The sequence below is a fragment of the Aethina tumida genome, chromosome 2 (assembly GCF_024364675.1).
Source record: "Aethina tumida isolate Nest 87 chromosome 2, icAetTumi1.1, whole genome shotgun sequence".
In the NCBI taxonomy this organism is placed as follows: domain Eukaryota; kingdom Metazoa; phylum Arthropoda; class Insecta; order Coleoptera; family Nitidulidae; genus Aethina; species Aethina tumida.
The window spans coordinates 37,043,178-37,065,099 of record NC_065436.1 but is presented as its reverse complement, the minus strand read 5'-3'; the positions used below and the strand labels follow the sequence as shown (position 1 = coordinate 37,065,099).

The window sequence follows — 21,922 nt, the reverse complement described above, 5'->3', positions numbered from 1 at the left end:
TTTTAACTAAACTCGTTAACACCATTAAAGTGGACGTTAAATAGTTAATTCAAATATAAATCTTAATTTTCGCGTCGTAAAAGCATTTTTAATGAAAAATAAAATGGAAATCTTGAGAGATTTGTGCGTTAAATTGCGGTGTGCTTTGTAATAATTGAGTGTGATTAAAACTTACGCTTCGATGTCGTCTTCATCCTTTTCGCTTTTCGGCGGCACTTTGACCGTATCCCCTTTGCCTATGACGCTTATATCGCATTTCAAATAGCCCTTCGGGCCGCCGGCTATGTCGTCCGGGTCCGTAAGAAGAGCCCATTTATGGTAGAATTGATGCTCTGCAAAACAACCCAATGATATTCGGGATAAGATGGATTTTACCGAGTTATTTTAAGGAAAAAGCCTCTGGAAAACTATGAAGAAGTAACGATGACGTTTTTGTTATGAAACTTTAAGGGTGAAAAGTTTGATAAATCACGTACGAATAAAAATCGAATAAAAAATAAAGCTTTGAAATTACGTATGCAAATTATTCGTTTATTTTGTGCTTTAAATGGAAATGAATAAAACGCCTTTCCAGATTCATTTTCCATGTAAATTTTATGTCGTTCCACAATCTTTTATGAATGCAGAGCTTGACTAAAAATAATGGTCTTTTATAAGAGGTTTATTTTTATTCTTTTAACAACTTCAAACAAGTATTTATTTGAATATTTAATATCGATAATTGACAGATAATTTATCATTTTTAAATTTGCATAATAATTACTGAAACGTTAATGTTTTAGTTACAATCCCTTGTGTAAATTGAAACTGTATCCGATTAACTGAAACACATTAACGTTATGAATTTTTAATTAATATGATTTGTCTTTAATAAATAATGATAAACTTTTAATCATTTATAAAAGCAGAATTTGTTTTTTGTTAATTTTAAATTTTAATTTGAATAATAAATGAATGATTAAATTAATTTTTATGTATCATTTGCAATTAATAAAACCTTTAAAATAGCTTTGTTTAAAACGTGTGCTAAAGCTGTTTAACATGCGAGAACAAATTTTCTATTCTACTTTTCTATCTAAACAATGGCAAAACTGTACAAGGTAACATCACTAAAACAATCTCACGGGATGGGAAGGAAACCAAATCACAATTTTATCTTTTTAACAAATATAATAACCTCTAAATAATTATGTTTAATTTTTCCCCAGAATACATATATTTTTGAAAATAAATACAACGGTGGAGAAAACAATAAACACAATTTCTGAAAGAAATGTCCAGTTTTTTTTGACGTTTACGTTAAAAGGATAAATTTGTAATTGTTTTGAGGGTTAGCTCGTACCTGGTTGTGACCAGACAGTGGCTACGTCTAATTTAAAGCTTCCCAGTAATTTGTTACCCCTGAGAAAGTTCCGAGACTGCAACACCTGCCAGCGAAAAAAAAACAAAACAAGAAAAATAGCCAGAAATTTCTCTATTTCTATAAATCTCTTAACAAATTTTCACACTTTTCGAAAAGGCTCCAACAGGCACGATGCAGAAACAAAGATCCAGTGCAGTGTGTGTTTTTTATCTATACAGGTTCTGTTTATATAGTTTTTTGGTGTTTTAGTTTGGTAATCATAAATCATTAATTATTAATTTATTTTAACAAAATACTATTAGTCCAGTCATCTTGGTCAAAATTAGGTGAATATCACGGAAATTGAGATACCCATCTATAAACTTATATAAACTTATTTTTTGACATCCCAAAACTTGTCTCAAAATTCATACATGATAGGATAGCCGCAACATTTTTTGTAAACATCTCGTTTCCTATGGGTTTTACGTTACTTGTATTTCTTATTAATTAAATTCTCTACAACTTTTATTTTAAACATTTTTTCGTATGTCGAACCGTTGTCGAGATAAAGGGCAGAGAGCGCGCGACTAGAGTGTCATTTGAGGTCAACTGGTACTCCCGAAAATATGTAGTACAAAGTTTATAAATTATTGATAAATATATAATTGTCATTTTTTATGATTATCATCAGAGTCTGGTGCACTTGTACAATATGTTGGAGATAGTGCCGATGTAAATGTCCAAACTCTTGATGGTAACAATGCTCTTAATATAATAAGGATGACGAAGGTAGTAACTCCAAAAAATGCTGTTCTCTACGATTAACGGATATAGAAATGCAAATCAAACCAAGTGCGAAAGAATTGGAAGTCCTATCACATATACCTCTTCAAGTTTTTCAAAAAATATTCGTACCTGAATACAGTAAAGTTCAAGTCGAAAATTTACATGCTGATGAAGCACTCACAAAAAAAAAAACATTAACGGAGTTGATATTTTGTGGCTGTATGGAAAGTGGAGAGATATTGCATCGTTGCCAGGGTGGAATGGTTATCTTGAACAACTCACTAAAAATAACAAGAACTTTTCAACATCTCAAGTTATGTTTCATCCTTGTATTGATAATCCTTTCAGTCACGTAGACACTATGTACGCAACTTTACATTGCTCTCCCGATATTACTAAGTCACATGGACAAAAAACGTGTGCGATTACTTTTGATCAACCCCTCTGCTCTAAAGCACGTGAAATGGTATCAGCATCAGATGCTAACTCACATGTACAATAGTTGTAAAATTAAGAGGATTTCGTATGTTGCTGTCTTTTCTTGGAAGAATAGGGTACATAATTGAACTTTTAATTTGCGGCCATCCTATCATGTGTGAACTTTGAGACTAGTTTTGGGATGTCAAAATATAAGTTTATACGAGTTTATAGCAGGGTATCTCGATTTCCGAATGACCCTATAATGACTGGACTATATTATAACTTGCCAGTTATGGAAATGATGGGGTACGATTTAAAATTCTTCATTATCTTAATTATTTTACTTCTTAAAACGAGTTAAAAGATAATTATATCTGCAGGAAAACTGTCGAAAGTAACGAACCATAAAGAAACAGTTCTAATTAAAGAGAGCGAAATAATTCTTAATTGTCACGATTATACTCAACAGGATAAAAAATTATTTGATTACCAAGAATCTAGAACTCCAAATAATAATAATAAATACAAAAGTAGATTTACGAATTGCTAAAAGTAAATAGTTGAATAATTTAATGAATAGAATGAATAGTTGTACCAGGTGCATCGTAAACGGTCTTGACGTCGATTTTGAAGGTGCCCACTGTTGTTCCAGGTCTTAATAGTTTCCTAGAATGTAATACCTAAAACACACTTAACACTAAAAACCACATACACCCACAATTTTTAACTTATTTGATTCACAATTAAATAATCATATTTGCCTGAATATTGAGTTGAGCAAAAGTTTGCTCATTAAATAACTTCCTAAATTGGTTTATTAATTGACGCCACATATTTTAACTTGTTATAATATTAATTAACTTCATTCACAGGTTATTTTCTAAAACATGCATTTCATTTAATTACGACAGTTGGAAATTAAACTAAACTAATAAAACGCAAAGTGTGTAATTTAATTATAAGGAAAATCATAAAAAGTAAATTATAATGATAACATGTACGTAGTATTAAACTAAGAAAGTTTAATGAACATAAACTTGACGCGATGTTGTGAATACGAACGTAATTTTCGACCGTAATTTTAAAGTTAAATCTAAATAATCGTCGGCAACAATTTTATTAATTAATTACTTTCTCTAACTTTTTATGACAATTACATAATTTAGTTACAATATTTTTGAAATACTCACCGATAGATGAATTATTTTATCGAATAGCATTATGGGTGGCATGTGAAAGTCGAAAACGAAATACTGAAACAAAAATTCCATATTCCATATTTTAACATTATATAACATGTTAAAACCTATATATAATTGCTTGTTAAGATTGAAACGTGTATACAAGAAAAGGTGAAAAAGGAAAGGAACAAAATATATTGACAGATTAAAAAGAGATACCTCGTTGTAATAAGGACAGTTGGTGCTCTCTTTGACGCTGGTGTATTTCCTCTGATCTCCCACCTGGATACAAACGACCGGATCCATATTCAGACCGGCCAACTGTCTCGCCTCGATTATGGTAAGACACACTTGAAAGTCCTGAGCTTTAAGCGCCGATTCAGCCGTCGTCTTCAAATCCGCCTTCAACCTAATACCAAGCGTCTGTTTTAATTACTTAGATTCCTTTCATTAACCATTAATCCTTATAATAAACATTTTAATCACATTACATTAATCGACTAAAAACATTTCTATCGATTTCTAATAGTTTTCAGACAACAAACACATAAAAGAATGAATATAGAAAGGAAAACAAAAAGGAGACAGTAAATTCAGAATTGTTTCACTTTATTTTTTAACGTATCGATTAAATATTGAAAAAGCGCCTTTTCAGACGAATAACTTGTGGTCAGTTACTCGCATAAAAATATTTGTTTCCATCAAATATTTTTTTCATCATAAGCATTGTTTTAATAGGGCAACACGTAAATATGATCAATACCTAAAATGTTTGTCGTTTACCTCGATACTTTTCGATTTCGTTCGTTCTGCTGCATGGAAAGTTGACTGTCGCCGTTCGATCCCAACGAACTTTGACTTCCGGCCCGCGAAATAGGCGAATCCGGTTCCGAATTCCGGCTCGTTCTTCCGGATTCGCCGTGCAAAAGCGATGCCGTTTCGTCTTCGCCGTCGCCGTCCTTAGGCGGCCGTTGTTTCCCGAACCGGATCAGACTCCGGACGCTCTTCAACGTCGAACGTTTTCTGTCCACTTTTTCTGGAGTCGAGGTCATTTCTGGAATGGACAACGTTCGGTACACGGGATGTGAATTAAGTTGAAACACAAACAGTGCATTAGATTTTGGAACACTAATTACATATCATTTTAATGGCGGTATTCTCTTTATTAGTGTCGAGAGAGTGGAACGTAATTGCATCATTGTGGAGGTTGTGTGTCTTTTTCATGGAAGGTATTTCGGTTTGAAATTGCTTTGTTTTGGGAATTCACATTGTCATGTATTCTCTTGAGTTTCGACCAAAATAAACCTTTGTTCGCTGCCAGTGATCATTTTAAATATGTGGGGAAAAACTCGTATTGTTCCAAGCGAAACATTCCTTTTATACACTTTTATTATTAAAATGTTTGAAATGAATAAATAAAACTGACATAAATATGCTAATATTTCAATATAAAAACGTATTACGTATGAGACTGTCTAAATATGTACAGTCGACTCTCGATAATTCGAAACTCGAGGGACACTTAAAATATTACGAATTATCAAGTGTTTGAAATATCAAACCGTTCGCAATTTTTAAGAGAAAAGATAAAAATTTCGAATTATTGAATGTTGATAAACAATTATTTATTAATTGCTATTCTTTAAGAATAACAAAAGTTAAGAGGTACATACATATATGTACATATTCATAATGTGAGTAAATTAATCTTTCGAAAGACCTCTGTTATATTGGTTTGCTTCAAAGCATATTGCTACTGCTTAGGCTGCTCAATAACGTTTTATAAGAGAAAAAGTGCCTGAAATGCTTTTTCGTCACTCTCGTTTTGTAGACAGAAGCTTTGCAAGGTGTGAATGAGGCTCTTGCTTACTTAATTGACACCTCCGCCAAAAGTTCTGATGTATCGTCCTCATCTACATCGTTGCCTTTTTTCTTTGTATCTATCGCAGATAAAATTTCGTCATCGGTTAGTAAACCTTAGACAGCAACAAATTCATCCACTTGAACAAAGTCGGACAAACTCACACTGCTGGTTTTTCATCATCCATAATTATTGAGACTTTCCTGATCTTCTTTTAGGAAACCGGATTTTTTAAGCAGTTGAGAATCGTTAGGGGTGTTACAGCTCTCCATGTTTTATCAATCAGTAAAATAGCCGTCAGAAATTTGATATTCACAGCTGCTTGTAGAGAGGTTGTAAAACAAGCGTAACAATTGACCTCTTGGTCCAATAGTTGCAATTTGGAAGTTGCATTCGGAGGAATAGAGTTCTACGTTGGACAATGTAGGACTGTTGTGGCCAGTGCAATTGTCTAAAAAAAATAAAATTTTTCGCTTTTGTCGTTTCATGTCCCCATTAACTGTTAAAAGGCAATTGTTAAAAAGTTTTGTCGTCATACAAGTTTTTTTGTTAACACGATAATCAGTAGGAAACGATTTTACTCCTTTGAAACATCACGGCTTCATCAGTAAGGGTTTAAGTTTTTCCGATCCGTCCATATTTACTGCAGGTAAAACAGTAAGCCTCTCTTTACTACATTTTCCTTTAAAAATAAGCGCCTTGTCCGGTTAACATTTGAAAAGTAGGCCAGTTTCACCAGTATTACAAATGTCTCGGGCCTCATAGTTTTCAATAAAACTCTTCAATTTAACATGCCAATCTAAACAAACTGCAACACTTCCACTTTCCCCACCAACTTTTTTAGACACAACACCATTTGTCTCTTTGAAATTTGTAAGCCACCCTTCATTTGCAGCAAATTTTTTGATGCTTAGAATAGACGCGAACTCTTTTGCTTTTTCCTTTAACAAGTTTTCGCTAATATTGTCCCCTACACTATCTCAGCCAGAAACCAGGAAATTCGTCTTTAGTAGTTCTTTTCCGTACTCCAGCAGTTTGAGCAGCATAAATTTTCTACTTGTGCTTTATTATGGATAAGAGAGTACTCAGAGGATTCTTAAATTCTTTTGCAACATCACTTTTCTTCTCACCTCTCCCTACTTTTTCGATTAACTTCTTCTTTTCAGCAATCATCAAGCATTTATACTTTTTCGGACTCATAACTAACACAAACTTTCATTTAATCTGTATGCAACCAACGAAAGAGTAACAGTAACTGAAACTTAAATAAACAAACCAATTCGTGAAGAAGTGTGTGTCAAACTAATCATTATAATAACAAAGGCTCGGGCACTATGATACAAGTTCTCTTTCTGTCTGCAACTTTGAATTGTCTAGTGCTTGACGCGTCGTTTTCTTATGTATCATCGGATTTTTTCGATTTTGAATTACTAAGTGAATAAAAATCTATTGATTTAGTTCGAAATATAAAGAAATTTTCTAGGTAACTCGTGATAACCATGAATTATAGAGAGGTTCGAATTATCGAACGTTTGAATTAACAAGAGTCGACTGTATATATAAGTTCCGACGGCAAAAATAAATCTGTAATTAATTCCACATTATTAAAAACTGCGGATTTTAATGAATGTATGAAGTTCAGAAATAAAGAGAAAAAAAATTGCAAGCTCCCTCCTTCCCTTACTCGAGATATTTATTTGTTCATTTCTTTTTTTTTTTTAATGATGAAAGATTTTAATAAACCTGCAAACAAATAATGAAATGTTTCTTTTACCGGATCCTCTTTTGTTAGGTTTGACTTTTTCCCTGGTTTCCCAGTTTTCGTGAGACGTCAGGTTTCTCTCGATGTTCGCGATGTTCTGTTCAATGTCGATGAGCATCTGTTGATCGTCTTCGAGCATGTCGAAGGCCTGGCTTCCTGTGAACGATGCCAAGGAATCGTCCGGAAGCGTGTACAATACATCAAATTGTATCGATGCCTGTAACAGTGTTCATATATTAGCTCATTATTTACTCAATTTAAACATTTTTACATTTATTAAAGATCTAAACAAGTAATGTTTTAATTTTTTTCCTTTTCCTGAAGTGTTATAGATTTCTTCTTTATATATATTGAAAATATATTATGTTTATTATATATAGATTAACGAAATAAAATATGTATAAAACAACTTTTTTAATTATCCAAAAAAATAAATGTATTATGTAAAGATTAAGGCTTTCATGAGCATTGTTTCCATATTATAGTTGTTCGGGTTTATTGGTCGACGTTTGTTGGAATTATTTCCTAATGCTTCGCTAGTACGAATGGTCTTCAGAGATCCGATTTGCTTGAAATTTTATCTTATGATTTCTTTCTAACAGTGCTCGTTCAGCTACAGAAGACTTGTCTGATTGTCCTAGGATGCAGTTTCCTTTGTTTTCCTTAATCCTAGTCCCTATTGAACGTTTTGTGGTACCAATGTAAACTTTCCCGCAAGAGCATAGTATGCGGTATATTCCAGAAGCTGCTTGATGGTCTCTCGTATCATTGTCAGATCTGAGAGTGTGTTGAATCTTCCATATTGGTATAAAAACAATATTGATGTTATTATTTAATAAGATTTTTCCAATTCTATTGGTAACTTTACATATATATATATATATATATATATATATATATATATATATATGCAGTCAGCGTCAGATCTGCAGTTACACTTCGAATTCAGAATCGCTTGCGGTGCATTGCTGGCCCCCCACCACATACTCTCCGCTCACTCCGCATGTTTATGATAACTGATCAAAAACAATTAATCTACCTTGCACTGTCGAAAGGTAAAGATGCCTCGAAACATTTCTGATGAAACGCGAATGCGAATTATATTTTTACACGAACAAGGGAACAATAATATACAGATATGTCTAAATTTAAAACTGTTATTAAATTTAAAATTCTAATTATCACTAATAACTACTATTTTGTTTTTCATTTTTTGAAAATCTTGTATATGAGAAACTGCTCATAATTATTTTATTGAATTCAATTCAATTTAATATGGATCATAATATTAATTTACAATATATTTCATCTATCTTGATGAACAAAAGTAATCGATATAAAATAAAAAATATAAAAAAATATAACTAAACCAATAATGAAAAATCAACATTATTTATTTCAAAATATTTTCAAAACTTCTATGACTTATGAGACTGTAGTTTTTTAATTAAAAACAGCTTATTTTAATGGGACATTTTATTTAGTGTATCCAACATCCAACCTCACTAAAATGTAAGATTCCACCTTTTTAATACAATACCAATTATATTTTATATTTTTGTATTTATATATCTTGTATATATATATTTTCATTGTTGTTATTTATAGAATTATTTTATATTATGTTACATTTAAGTTGTTATTTATAGAATTATTATACAATATATTTTGTTCAAATAGACACTTAATACTAATATTTTGTTTTGTTAATTATACATTTAACTTTTAATACGAATACGATATGGTAAAAACTTTCGTATGATAGTGTATAATTCTTAATTACCTACATATAATATGATAATTGAGTAAAATACCTTTAGAATAAATATATTAGAATTAAGACAACAATTATTATACGAATTAAACAATAAGAACTGTAACTATAAAAAAGTTTTAGACATTAATATTCGATTCAAAAACATTAACGTGAACAAGCAATATTCTTAATTTGTCAAAAATCAATGATGCGAATCTGTTGCAATAACACATCTAAAAACATTTATTTACTGTGTCACAATTGAACAAACACTCGCACAGTTTTTACTACTATCCCCTCCAATCTCACACACTCGCCGCAAGCGAATATAGCCTTTAAGGTGTAACTGCAGATCTGACGCCGACCGTATATATATAGGAGAAAAGGTTTACCAATCGTGGGCTCACTAGGTGGATCTTTATTTTTAGTTTCATTGTACGTCTTATTTCTGAGCGTTTGTATCCGTTGGCCTGTAGTGTGTTTTCTAAGTGTTCTTGTTCTTCAGCGAGATGGTGTGTGAAAGATATCCATTTGGCTCGTTCGGTTAGTGTTTTGATGACCCCTTGTTTTTGACTAGGATGATAGTTAGATAGTTTATGTAAATACCGATCGGTGTGTATAGGTTTTCGGTATACTGTATGGCCTAAATGTTCACCCACTCTTTATACTAGGACATCCAAAAAAGGTATTTGGTTCTCTTTCTCCTATTCAATTGTGAATTTGATATTGTTATGTCAAGAGTTTAGGTGTTTTAGAAACAAATCTAGTTTTTCTTGTCCATGTTTCCATATAACGAATGTACCATCAACATTACGATACCAAACAGAAGGTTTATGTTTGGAAGTCTCAATCGCTTTTTGTTCAAACTTTTTCATAAAGAAATTGGCGATCACTGGACTAAGAGGACCGTCTGTTGTTAATCCTTCACTCTGTTCGTAGAATTTCCAAACGAAATAACTTTCAGTAGCGCACGTACCGGAAAAGATCCACTATATCTGAAGGGAATATTTTTGATATCATGTTTAAGCAATCATTGACAGGTATATTAGTTGAAAAATGACTACGTTGAAATTAACCAGTCTATCTTTTACATCAAGATGTAATCTTTTCAATATCTCAACAAAATGAGTGGAATCTTTGATAAAGGTTGGGGTGTTTCCAACATGAGGTTGTAGCAATCTGGTAAGATACTTAGCTAAGTATTATGTTGGTGACCCAGGAGTACTAACGATGGTTCGGAGAGGTCCATTAATCTTATGTATTTCGAGTAGACCCTATAAGCGGGGTGGAAGCACTTCAAATTTGACTAAATATTTTTGGATATCCGCTGGTATGGATGATTGCTAGTAGTTTGGTGGATATTCAGCCAGTTCTCGATAGCTTGTCCGGTCCAGCAGTTCTTCCATCTTGTTTTTGTAATCCCTGGATTTCATTATAACTATCACATTTCCTTTATCTGCTCGGAGAACTGATAGTTTTATCCATATTCAGAGTTCTGATCGCTCGACACTCCATACTTGTAAGATTGCTTGTCGGTGGCTTGGTTTTCATTAGAATGATATAAGTTTCCATGCGGATTTCTTGGGCTACATTTCCAGTTCTAATGGCAGCCTCAGTGTTGGTAATAATATCCTCTACCGGTATTTCACGAGGAGTAATGGCAAAGTTTCCATCTTTTGCAAGTACAGACGTTTCTTTACATGGCAAAGTACGATCGTCATTTTTATGACTGTGCAGGATGTATATGTTGGTGAGGTTTTGTAGTTGTCCCGTTGTGATTTATTAAATTTTTCGAATTTTTTTTTTGTTGTACGGTTCTTCGTTGATGCGCATTTTCGATACTTCTATATTTTCTTTATCCCAATCCGTGGGTTGTAAACTGTTGCTTAATTTATAGTAGATGTCCAAAAATTCTACGTCGGTCTTAGCTAAGTATCTCCTAGTGGCATGTATGGCATGTCGTAGTAAAGCTCTCTCCATTTTGTTGTAAATCCGCTCTGTCTGAGGTGACTTGAAAATTCTCTTGACACGTACAATATTTGTAATTATATTCGTATCTCTGCAGAGACTTAAGAATATCAGAGATGATACTATGCGGGTTTTCTGTTTACGAATCTTATCTAAACGTGTGTAAAGTTTAGAAATTTCCTCCCCGTAGAAGCGTCTAATGTAAAGGCTGAGGCTTTCATGACCATTGTTTCCATACTTACAGTTGTTCGGGTTTAGAATGAAATTTTTAGAACATCAGTTGTCTAAGTTGTCAGTTAACAAAGTTGTCAATCAGATATCATAGTGACACGAACCAAATCAGACCTCTGAAGATGCTAACCACTCGTACTAGCGAAACGTTAGGAAATAATTCCAACAAACGTCGACCAATAAACCCGAACAACTATAGATATGGAAATTTATTAATGTCAGTTCACGAGTAACACTTAATTACGTTTTCATGGCTTATTTATTTTTTTAAAGGTCAAAATTATACATTTAAGTACATATAATTTTTTCGCCATTAATGGTAATTTATGTATGTTCTAATTACACACTTTTCGTCACATTAATACATATTAATAAATCTCTAACGCAATTCAATTTTGTCTGCAATTTATATACTACACTATACTCGTATTACTGGTATATCACACAACAAAATTCAAGAATATAAATTATTTAATTAAGTTTACATTAAATATAACTGATAATAGAATAAATAGAAAAATGATTTGTTGCCGGACTTGTCCTTTAATTAAACAATGAATTACAGGGTATAAAAAAAGAATTATTTGTTCTCGAACAGCTGTTAAACGTAATTTAGCATCCCCATGTTCAATTAAACTCAAGGAATAAAATCGCGGTTCAGTTAAACCGGCTATTCAATTTACCGCACGAATTTCGAGTGCTTTTACCAAGATTTGTCTGTTCGCGGTAAACATCATCCCAAAGTGCACTTTTGTGCAGTGTAAAATGATCAATAATCAATGTGCAAACAGATGAAGCTTGTGAACTTGTGACAAGCAATTAAAACGACAATTCTCATTTGAGAATAGGATCCACGAAAATTCTCATAAATATTAAACTCTACTGCGACTTTCCCATTTCGAGTAAATTCCTATGTCTTGATGCCTAGAATTATTTATATCAACGTTCCAAAAGCAAAAATACGACTCTCCCCTTTTGGGAGTATAATTTACACTTTGATTTATGTTTACACATATTTTATTGCTCAAATTGATCCTGTCTTCTAAACGTTAGAAAAGAATCATTACTTTAACAATATCAATCGATTGTTGAGAATAAGAAACTGTTTTATTTGTGTAATCATAGTTAATTAACTGATCGATATTCAATTGATATTTGTGTGTCACAGAATACGTACAATTGGATTTATTGAAACACACAGTTGAATAAACAAATTCAATATAAAACCTGAAATAAAAAACAACTAATACGTAAGTAAAGTTTTGATCTGAAAACTAAGTTTAAGCGAGTGCATTAAAGAAAGAAATTGGATTTTCCTTAGAAATATGCATCTAAAACTGAAAGAAATATAAAATATGTAACGTTTTATGTGTTTTTTTTAACGGAAGTGATTAATGAAAGTACACTACTTTTTTAATCTGATTAATTTTGCAACATAAAGAGTATAATTTTAAACAAGATGCAAAGAGAGAAAATTTTAATAAAAAGTAACTAACATTAATTTGAATTTTAATGAAGGTAACAACAAACTTTAAGTATAATTATTCTCTTCGTTCGAGAACTATTTTTATATTCCATATCAGTACAGCAAATGCAAATGGATTTTTATCATTTTATATGTTCCACTAACCTTATTTCTATTTTACCTCCACTTTTATTAGTGCATTATAGTATCGATTTGAACGGTTAAAAAATGAAAAAATATAACGTGGATACTCACAGGTAATGGTTTGTTGTTGGAGTCCAAAAGAGTGTCGGAGATGCTGAGACGTCCATCCTGGACGACAGTTTGCAGAACCAAAGTATAAGAACCGATCAATCTATCGGCGAACAATCGATTACGCGAATAAAGTTCGATCACCAACAATTCGTTTTCTTCAACGGCTCGGGCGATGGGCCAGTCGAATCTCTGCAAAAATTTTCAAAAATAAGCCAGTCATAAAACTTTTGTAAAATGTCTTCTTTTGCCATTTGTGTTGAAGGAAAGAGGGTGAGTTAATAATTTAAGGGGCGGAACTTTGCGTTGTTTAAACAGCGAATTTCAAGACTTATTAGTTTGCTACTCTGAATACAAACGAGCACATAACTTGTGCTTTAGCTCTTAAATTACAACGGATATGTTTTCCTTTTTGCTGGGCTTTTAAACAAGAAATTTATATTTCAAGCAATCGTTAAATTTTTATACGGATTATTACAAAAAATTTGATTAAAATCAACCGAAACTTTATGATAACTTCCATTAGATTACACCATAATTTAAAAGATTATTCAATTATCCATGAAATAAAGTAATTTATTCGCATTCAAAATTATCACTTTACTATCAACCATTTATTTCTCCTATAACTTAACATAATTATTAAACTTGAACAATCTGAAAGCACTCCTTAACTTTGACCTAATTCATTTCAATTACTAATTTCTTTAAAACACATTTTTTCATTTAGTATAACTTTTTAAAAATAATTCTGTGTTTTCATTTATTTGATATGTGTAATATAAACTCGAGAGGAAAACAAGGTGGATCCGTGTTTTGTTTGTCAGTTTGTTTGATCCGGTTTAAGTCCGGAATTTATGCGCGTATAGCAATTTTCCGGAACCTTTTTCTATCGCATTTTTCTTTTACGGCTTTATTAAAGTGTCACGTGTCACAATTTCTTTCCCACATCCTTGGCAATGTTCTGTTTAATAATTATTCAGCTTTAGCTACTGCTAGTTGTTTTGTTTATGCGTAACATTTGCCAGGGGGTGAAATTATTGATTTAATGCGTAAACAATTTTAGTTACAAAGACCTAATTAATGCAGACAAATTGAACATCAAAGTTAATTGAAGCGCCCTTTCCGAATAACGTAGGTACTTATAACTCATTTATTTGTACCACTATCGTATTCTCTTTTATAACAAATTCTCCTTTACTTTTCTTACGGGAAACTTTTGTAAAGTATACAAAGTGTATCGATAAACAAACAAATTGTTTTTATTCATTCATTTTTGTTTTGTGTTTGCTGCAAAGTTTCCTGGCGTTTAAATATTTATAAAAATATTTTTCCCTCTAGTTTTCTGTTAAAAGTTGGAATTTGATGTATAAACTTTTATTATGTGGTTATGAAGCCGAAAACAGTTGACCTAAATAGTTTTGAACAAAGTCCGGTAAAGAACATAATCTGTTAATTTCACACCGTAATATGACGTACAAAATCAATATTTAATTAAGTTGCATGTATTAAATAGTTGCGTGTATTTGCAATTTCTGCATTCTATACTCTTAAACTAACTATTTTTTGACAAGTATGCTTATAACTACGACTCTCGTTAATTCGAAACACAAATAATAATTGGTTATCAACACTCAATAGTTCGAAGTTTCTTTCCTCTCAAAAATTTCCAACCATTTTGATATTTCAAACACTCGATAATTCGTATTATTCTTTAAGAATGGCAAAAGTTAAGAGGTACATACATACATGTACATATTCATAATGTGAATTAATTAATCTTTCGAAAGAACTCTGTTATATTGGTTTGCTACAAAGCACATTGCTGCTGCTCTTTTTAAGAGAAAAAGAGCCTGAAATGCTTTTTCTTCACTTTCGTTTTGTAGACAGAAGCTTCGTAAGGTGTCGAATGAGGCTCTTGCTTGATATCAACTTGTGGTTCTATTGCTGGTTCTTCATCATCCGTAAATAATGGAAGATTTTCATGTTCTTCTTTTATGAAACCGGATTTTTTTGAAGCAGTTGAGAATTGTTACGGGTGGTACCCATCAGTACCGTGACATTCGCAGTTAAGGAGCTAACACGAGAGATTGCAAAACGAGCTTAACAATTTTTTTGCGATAGAACGTCTTAAAATTATGGATGATCCCTTGGTCCAATGGTTGTAATTTGGAAATCGTATTCGTCGGAAAGAAGTAGATTTCTACTTTGGAAAATGTAGGAGAACTGTTGTGGACAGTACAATTGTCTAAAAAAAGAAAATTTTCCGCTTTTGTCGTTTCATGACCCCATTAATTGTTAAAAGCCAATTGTTAAAAAGTTCTCTCGTCTTCTAAGCTTTTTTGTTAGCACGATAATCAGCAAGAAACGATTTCACTCCTCTGAAAGTTTCATTGCTTTTCCTATCACTAAGGATTTAAGTTTTTCCGATCCGTTTTAGTTTTTGGTGTTTAGAGTAGATGGGAATTATTTTGCTTTTTCCTTTAACAAGTTTCCGCTACACTGTCTTAGCCAAATGACCAGCCTTTCTTCCAGACGAGGAAATACACCTTTAGTAGTTCTTCGCCGTGCTCCAGCAGTTTGAATAGCATAAATTTTCTCCTTGTGCTTTATTATGGTTGAGAATACGAATAAGAATTTTAAAGTCTTTTGCAACATCGCTTTGCTTCTCACCTCCCTCTACTTTTTCGATTAACTTTTTTTTTCAGCAATCGTCAAGCATTTATACTTTTAGAACTCATAACTAACAAACTTTTATTTAATCTGTATTCAACTAAAGAAAGAGTAACAGTAACTGAAACTTAACTAAACAAACCAATTCGTGAAGAAGTGTGCGTCAAACTAATCATTAGAAAAACAGGCTCGTGCAAGATGATACAAGTTTGAACTTGTCTCTCTCTTTCTCTCTCCAACTTTGAATTGTCGAGTGTTTGATGAATCGTTTTGTTACGTAGCGATGATTTTTTCGTTCAAATTACCAAGTGCATACAAAAATGTATTTGATTTATTTCGAAATATAAAGAGATTTTCTAGAAAACTCGTGACAACTTTGAATTATAGAGAGGTTCGAATTATCGAATATATTTAAAATGTGATATTAATAATCTGTTATATTACCTGATCAACAACAATCAATTCTCCACCGTTGTCCTCAAGGATTTTGGTCAGATGAGAGACACCTGAAAATAAAATACAACTTGCTATTAACTTATTCGTTGTTTAATTAAATTTCGTTCAATTTCAATTCCATCATTCTCATACACAGGAATGTGTGGGGGAACAATGCATCAATTAATGTCAATTTTGTACACCTCGTCTCTCCCATATTGAAATTAAATCAGCCGATCGAATTTTAAACTCAATTAAGGAAATTTTAACGCGGATATTTGACAATAAATAAATAATCGTAAAATTGCGTTAGCTCCAGTAAAGCACTTTTCGGTGAAATTGCATCCTTAATTATTCACTCGTCATTAATTGCAGTAAAGGTGGAACAAAGTCGTTATTCTTTTTTACGTCCACTTCACTACTTGTTGTTTACGATTTGTTTGTATCGTTGTTTGAAAGTGTTAATTAAATTGTAAATACGAAATTTTCAGTTTTAGCTAAAACATCGATTATTTTAATTGCACAAAGATACGATCAAACGTCAACGAACGTTAATTTCAGATTTGGAAGCCTAAATAAAATGTGTAAATAAGTATGAAAATGTATCACACACGTTTATTTAAGTTAAATGTTTTTTAAAAGTAAAGTATTTTTAAGAAACTCAACAAAAACTTTGCGCTTAAGAAAACTTTTAGTGGTGTTTTGTGGTAAAAGTTTGAAAGGGATTTGAAGAGAACACGTCAAAAGTGCCATTATTATGTAGAGCAAGTCTTAAAGAGTTAAGGAGTAGATAATTATGTTTCTTGCAGATTTAAATTGTGTTACGCCTGAATAATGAAAGAACGAAGAATGCGCTAATTAACTTTGAAACATTCCGAAACTACAAAATGAAAAAATAATTACGACAAATAAAACAATAACGAAATTTGATGAATGTGGGTCAAATGTGATCGACGTGTAGGAACACCCGTCAATAATTAACCGCACACTCAAATCAACCCTGACTGAATTTGATAATACGAAGTAACAGACGTTTCTGCTTAAATTTTGCTTTTTCACAGGTACAATGTAGGTGGAAAACAAAGCGTGACACAAATACACGCATGAGGGAAACGTCCACATAGAAAATCGATCCTGTTGCATATTTAATTATAGTATTACTTACTAGTACTCTTCTCTCATTCACGTTCATTCATTACGTCCAAATCAACTGATCAATTTTCGCTCATCAAATTTCAAACAACTTGTCTAAATATCTTTAAATCTTGTTTAAATGGTGAAAATTGTATCATAATTTGGGAAACAATTCTAAATTGAGAACGTGCATTAAATTCTCATTTTAGATAAAACAATGTGACGGTTGAAAATCATTTCGAAAACTGGAAATCGCAGTTTGTGGCTTTTAGTCGGAATTTAAATTGGAAAACTGACATTAAATGTGCGAAATATCTGCACTGTAATCTCGAATTTATTTCAGATATGTTGCTAGTTTTCACAATGGAGTTTTCGCTGTTCTAAATATTAATATTACGCCAAAACCAGTCGAAAATATGCTTAGAAAACCATTGAAATATTTATCAAATGAAAAATAATATAAATTTATTTTTGGCTTTAAATTCCAAGCTATATTCATCTTGGAAACTTTATTTAAATGCAAATTTTTCCCTTTGGGGATTTTTATAACTCTTGATAAAATTTACATTTATTTAAATATTAGGTTTGATGTAAATTTTCAGTAAAATCGTTTTATTAACACATTCCTTAAATTTAAACATTGTTTTTATTATTAATTATAATAGAAATTTTAAATTTGATGACACCACAATAATTTATTGTTAGAAAATAGAATGTATAAAGTTGAAATTTGCAAATTAATCCAAAATTAACAAAACAAAAAGAGTCTATTAGTGGAAAGTTACCAAAGGAAAAAGCAAAAGAGTTCGCGTCTACTCTAAGCATCAAAAACTTTGTGGCAAGTGAAGGGTGGCTTATAAATTTCAAAAAGAGAAATGGAGCTGTGTTTAAAAAAGTTTGTGGGAAAAGTAGAAGTGTTGATGATGCAGTTTGCTTAGATTGGCATGGTAAATTGAAGACTTTGATTGGAAACTATGATGCCTGCGACATTTTTAATACTGATGAAACTGGCCTATTTTTCAAATGTTTACCGGACAAGATGCTTACTTTTAAAGATGAAAAGTATCATGGAGGAAAACACAGAAAGAGAGGTTGACAGGTTTACTTGCAGTAAATTTAGACGGATCGGAAAAACTTGAAAAGCAATGAAACTTCGATATTTCAGAGGAGTGAAATCGTTTCCTACTGATGACGACAGAACTTTTTAACAATTGACTTTTTACAGTTAATGGGGACATGAAACGACAAAAACGGAAAATTTCACTCATTTTAGACAAATTCATTGACCACAACAGTCCTCCTACATTATCCAACGTAGAACTCTATTTCTTTCCGCCGAACACAACTTCCAAGTTGCGACCATTAGACCAAGGGATCATCCATAATTTTAAGACGTTCTATCGCAAAAAAATTGTTAAGCTCGTTTTACAACCTCTCGACAAGCAGATATCTGCGAATATTATTGATATTATTGATTGACAATTCATGGAGAGCTCTAACACCCTTAACGATACTCAATAGCTTCAAAAAATCCGGTTTCATAAGAGAAGATCGGGAAAATCTTCCAGTAATTACGGACGATGAAGAACCAGCAATAGAACAGTAACCACTAGTTGACACCAACGGTGTTAGTTATTCTGATTTTGTTCAAGTGGATGAAGATTTTGCTGTCTCAAGTTCACTAACCGATGGCGAAATTTTACCTGCGACAGATACAAATGAAAAAAGCGACGATGAAGATGAGGATGATACATCAGAACCTTTGGCAGAGATGTCAGTTAAGGAAGCAAGAGCCTCATTCTACACCTTACAAAGCTTCTGTTTACAAAAAAGTGATTAAAAAGCATTTCAGGCACTTTTTCACTTAAAAAATGTTATTGAGCAGTCTAAGCAGCAGCCATGTGCTTTGAAGCAAACCAATATAACAGAGTTCTTTCGACAGATTAATTAATTCACATTATGAATATGTACATGTATAATGTGTTAATAAATAATAATTGATTTGATATTTAAAACATTTGATAACTTGTAATATTTTAAGAATCCCTCGAGCTTCGAATTAACGAAAGTTGACTGTATTTAATGGAATATATAAATTAAATTAAATAATTCACCGTTATAATTTCAGCTTATCTCAAAAAACAAACAAAATAAAATATGTATGTTATAAGTCTAAAAGAAATAAAACCAAATGTATTATTTTATTAAAAAATACAATAACATAACATGACTAACAACATGAGAAAATTGCAAATAAATTTGCAAGTAAAATGTAGTTGTTTACCTCTGAATTCGATTTTGGCCAATTTCTCGCCCTTGCACTTGGGTATCTGGAACTGTTTGAGCTTGACAGAGATCGACATGGCAGAATACGCGCGCAACACTCGCCGCCGCGACGCTCCCGACGCCTCCCGGTTTACTTGTTGATCGCGGCCCGCCGTTCCTGCAACTGACGCTGACGTAGATACGGAACGCGAACGCCGGCAGGATTGGCGCAGGATCCGCTACGGATCCGACACACCGGTTATCATTCCTGCGTATTAACCTGTTATGTGTTTCGGGATCAGATCGGATCGGAACGAAAATAAACCTGTTTTCTGTCTTTTGCATGTGCCTTCTGGACTGACCCACATTTTTATTTCTACCGGTTGCAACCGTTTTTCTTTACTCATGCTTATACTCACTAGAGAAGGTTTTCTGAGAGTTTCTTTGCTATCCCGTGGTTTTCTTAATCAAAATATCACTAATTATTTTTTTTTATTTACCGATAAATTAACTTAAATATTTTAAAATATTTATATATGATAATTATTTAAAAAAAGTGATTAAATCAATATATAAGTATATATTTAGTGAATTTTTAAATAAAAATAAATAAATCTATTTTCTAAAAGTTATATAATTATTACCTTAAAGAATATTGATGTTATTAAATATATTATTTTTTATTATATTTATAACATATTTTTAGTGTGGCAATTAAGGTTACACGTATCTGTAATGTTGGTTGCCTGATTATAACACAATTATAATTTATATAATTTTTGTATTAAATATATAATTTAATTGCTCGAATTATGTATATTTAAATTTATCAAATATTAAAATAATTATAAAAAGAAAAAGTTCATTAATAAACTAATAATCTAGTCATCCTAGTCAAAATTAAGTGAAACTTATATTTTGGCATCCCAAAACTCAAAATTCAAACATGATAGGATGGTCACAACTTAAAAAGTTAGAGGTCAAAAATCACAAAAATCGATTTTTTGCACATTTTTGTAAATATCTTGTTTCCTATGGGTTTTACGCTTCTTGTATCTCTTATTAATATTGAAGAGAATTAAATTCTCTATAACTTTTGTTTTAAATATGCTAAATATATAATTATCATTTTTTATTATCATCAGAGTCTGGTCTACTTATACAATATGTTGGAGAGAATGCAGATATAAATGTCCACACTCTTAATGGTAACAATACTCTTTATATTATGGGGATGATTAAGATAGTAACTCCAAAAATTGGTGTTGTCTACGATGAACGGATACAAAAAATGCACAACCAAACTAAGTGCGAAAGAGTTGGTAGCCATATCACATGTATCTAGTTTATGAAAAACCAATCGTACCTATCCAGTAAAGTTCTAAGTCGAAAATTTATGATGATGAAGCATTCACAGAAAAAAATATTAAAGGAATTAATTTTTTGTGGCTGTATGAAAAGTGGAGAGATATTGCATAACGATGCAGGGTGTAATGGTTATCTTGAATAGCTCACTAAAAATATCAAGAACTTTTCAACATCTCAAATTATGTTCCTTCCTTTTATTGATAATCCTGCCAGTCACGTAGACACTATTTACACAACTTTCCATTGCGTTCTCGATATTGCTAATTCACATGGACAAAAAACATGTGTAATTACTTTTGATCAACCCCTTTACTCTAAAGCCCGTGAAAATGGAGATGTTTCCTACAAAATCATAGAAGGGTGTAAGATAGCTCAATCCTTTTTCCTGCGAAAATTATAAATTTATACGAGTTTATAGCTGGGTATCCCGATTTCCTAATTTCCTTTTCTATTAATTTTGAATAAGGTAGCTGGATTATCGATTTAAAATTCTTTATTATTTTAATTATCTACGAAATGGGGGCTAAATTGACTTCTTAAAACGAGTTAAATGATAATTATATCTGCAGGAAAACTGAGTGAAATAATTCTCAATTGTCACGATTATACTCAACAAGGTAAAAAATTGTTTGATTACCAAAAATCTAGAAATCCAAATAATAATAATAATAATAATAATAATAATAAATACAAAAATAGAGTTACGAATTGCTAAAAGTAAATAGATGAATAATTTAATAAATAGAATGAATAGCTGTACCAGATGCATCGTAACGGTCTTGACGTCGATTTTGAAATTGCCCTCTATTGTTCCAGGTCTTAATAGTTTCCTAGAACGTAATACCTAAAACACAATTAACACTAAAAACCATATACACCCATATATTTTAACTTATTTGATTCACAATTAAATAATATTTTTCTGAATATTGAGTTTGCTCATTAAATAACTTTCTAAATATAAATTAAAACTTGTTTTTGATATTCTTACAATTTTGCAAGTGAATTTAAACATTATTT

At 31.7% G+C, this 21,922-nt stretch overlaps 1 protein-coding gene across 1 annotated transcript in view; it reads right to left on the bottom strand.

The window, feature by feature from the left end:
* LOC109594110 (otoferlin) overlaps positions 1–19,632 on the bottom strand; it is a 33,274-nt gene extending 13,642 nt beyond the window's left edge. The window contains exons 1-9 of the mRNA XM_049963544.1: positions 19,554–19,632; positions 16,145–16,206; positions 13,031–13,219; positions 7,368–7,572; positions 4,516–4,786; positions 3,952–4,141; positions 3,742–3,804; positions 1,343–1,427; positions 176–332 (exon numbers count right to left, since the gene is read on the bottom strand). Coding sequence (XP_049819501.1) covers positions 176–332; positions 1,343–1,427; positions 3,742–3,804; positions 3,952–4,141; positions 4,516–4,786; positions 7,368–7,572; positions 13,031–13,219; positions 16,145–16,206; positions 19,554–19,632 — 1,301 coding nt within the window. The remainder of the gene's footprint in view (positions 1–175; positions 333–1,342; positions 1,428–3,741; positions 3,805–3,951; positions 4,142–4,515; positions 4,787–7,367; positions 7,573–13,030; positions 13,220–16,144; positions 16,207–19,553) is intronic.
* Between the last annotated feature and the right edge of the window lie 2,290 nt (positions 19,633–21,922).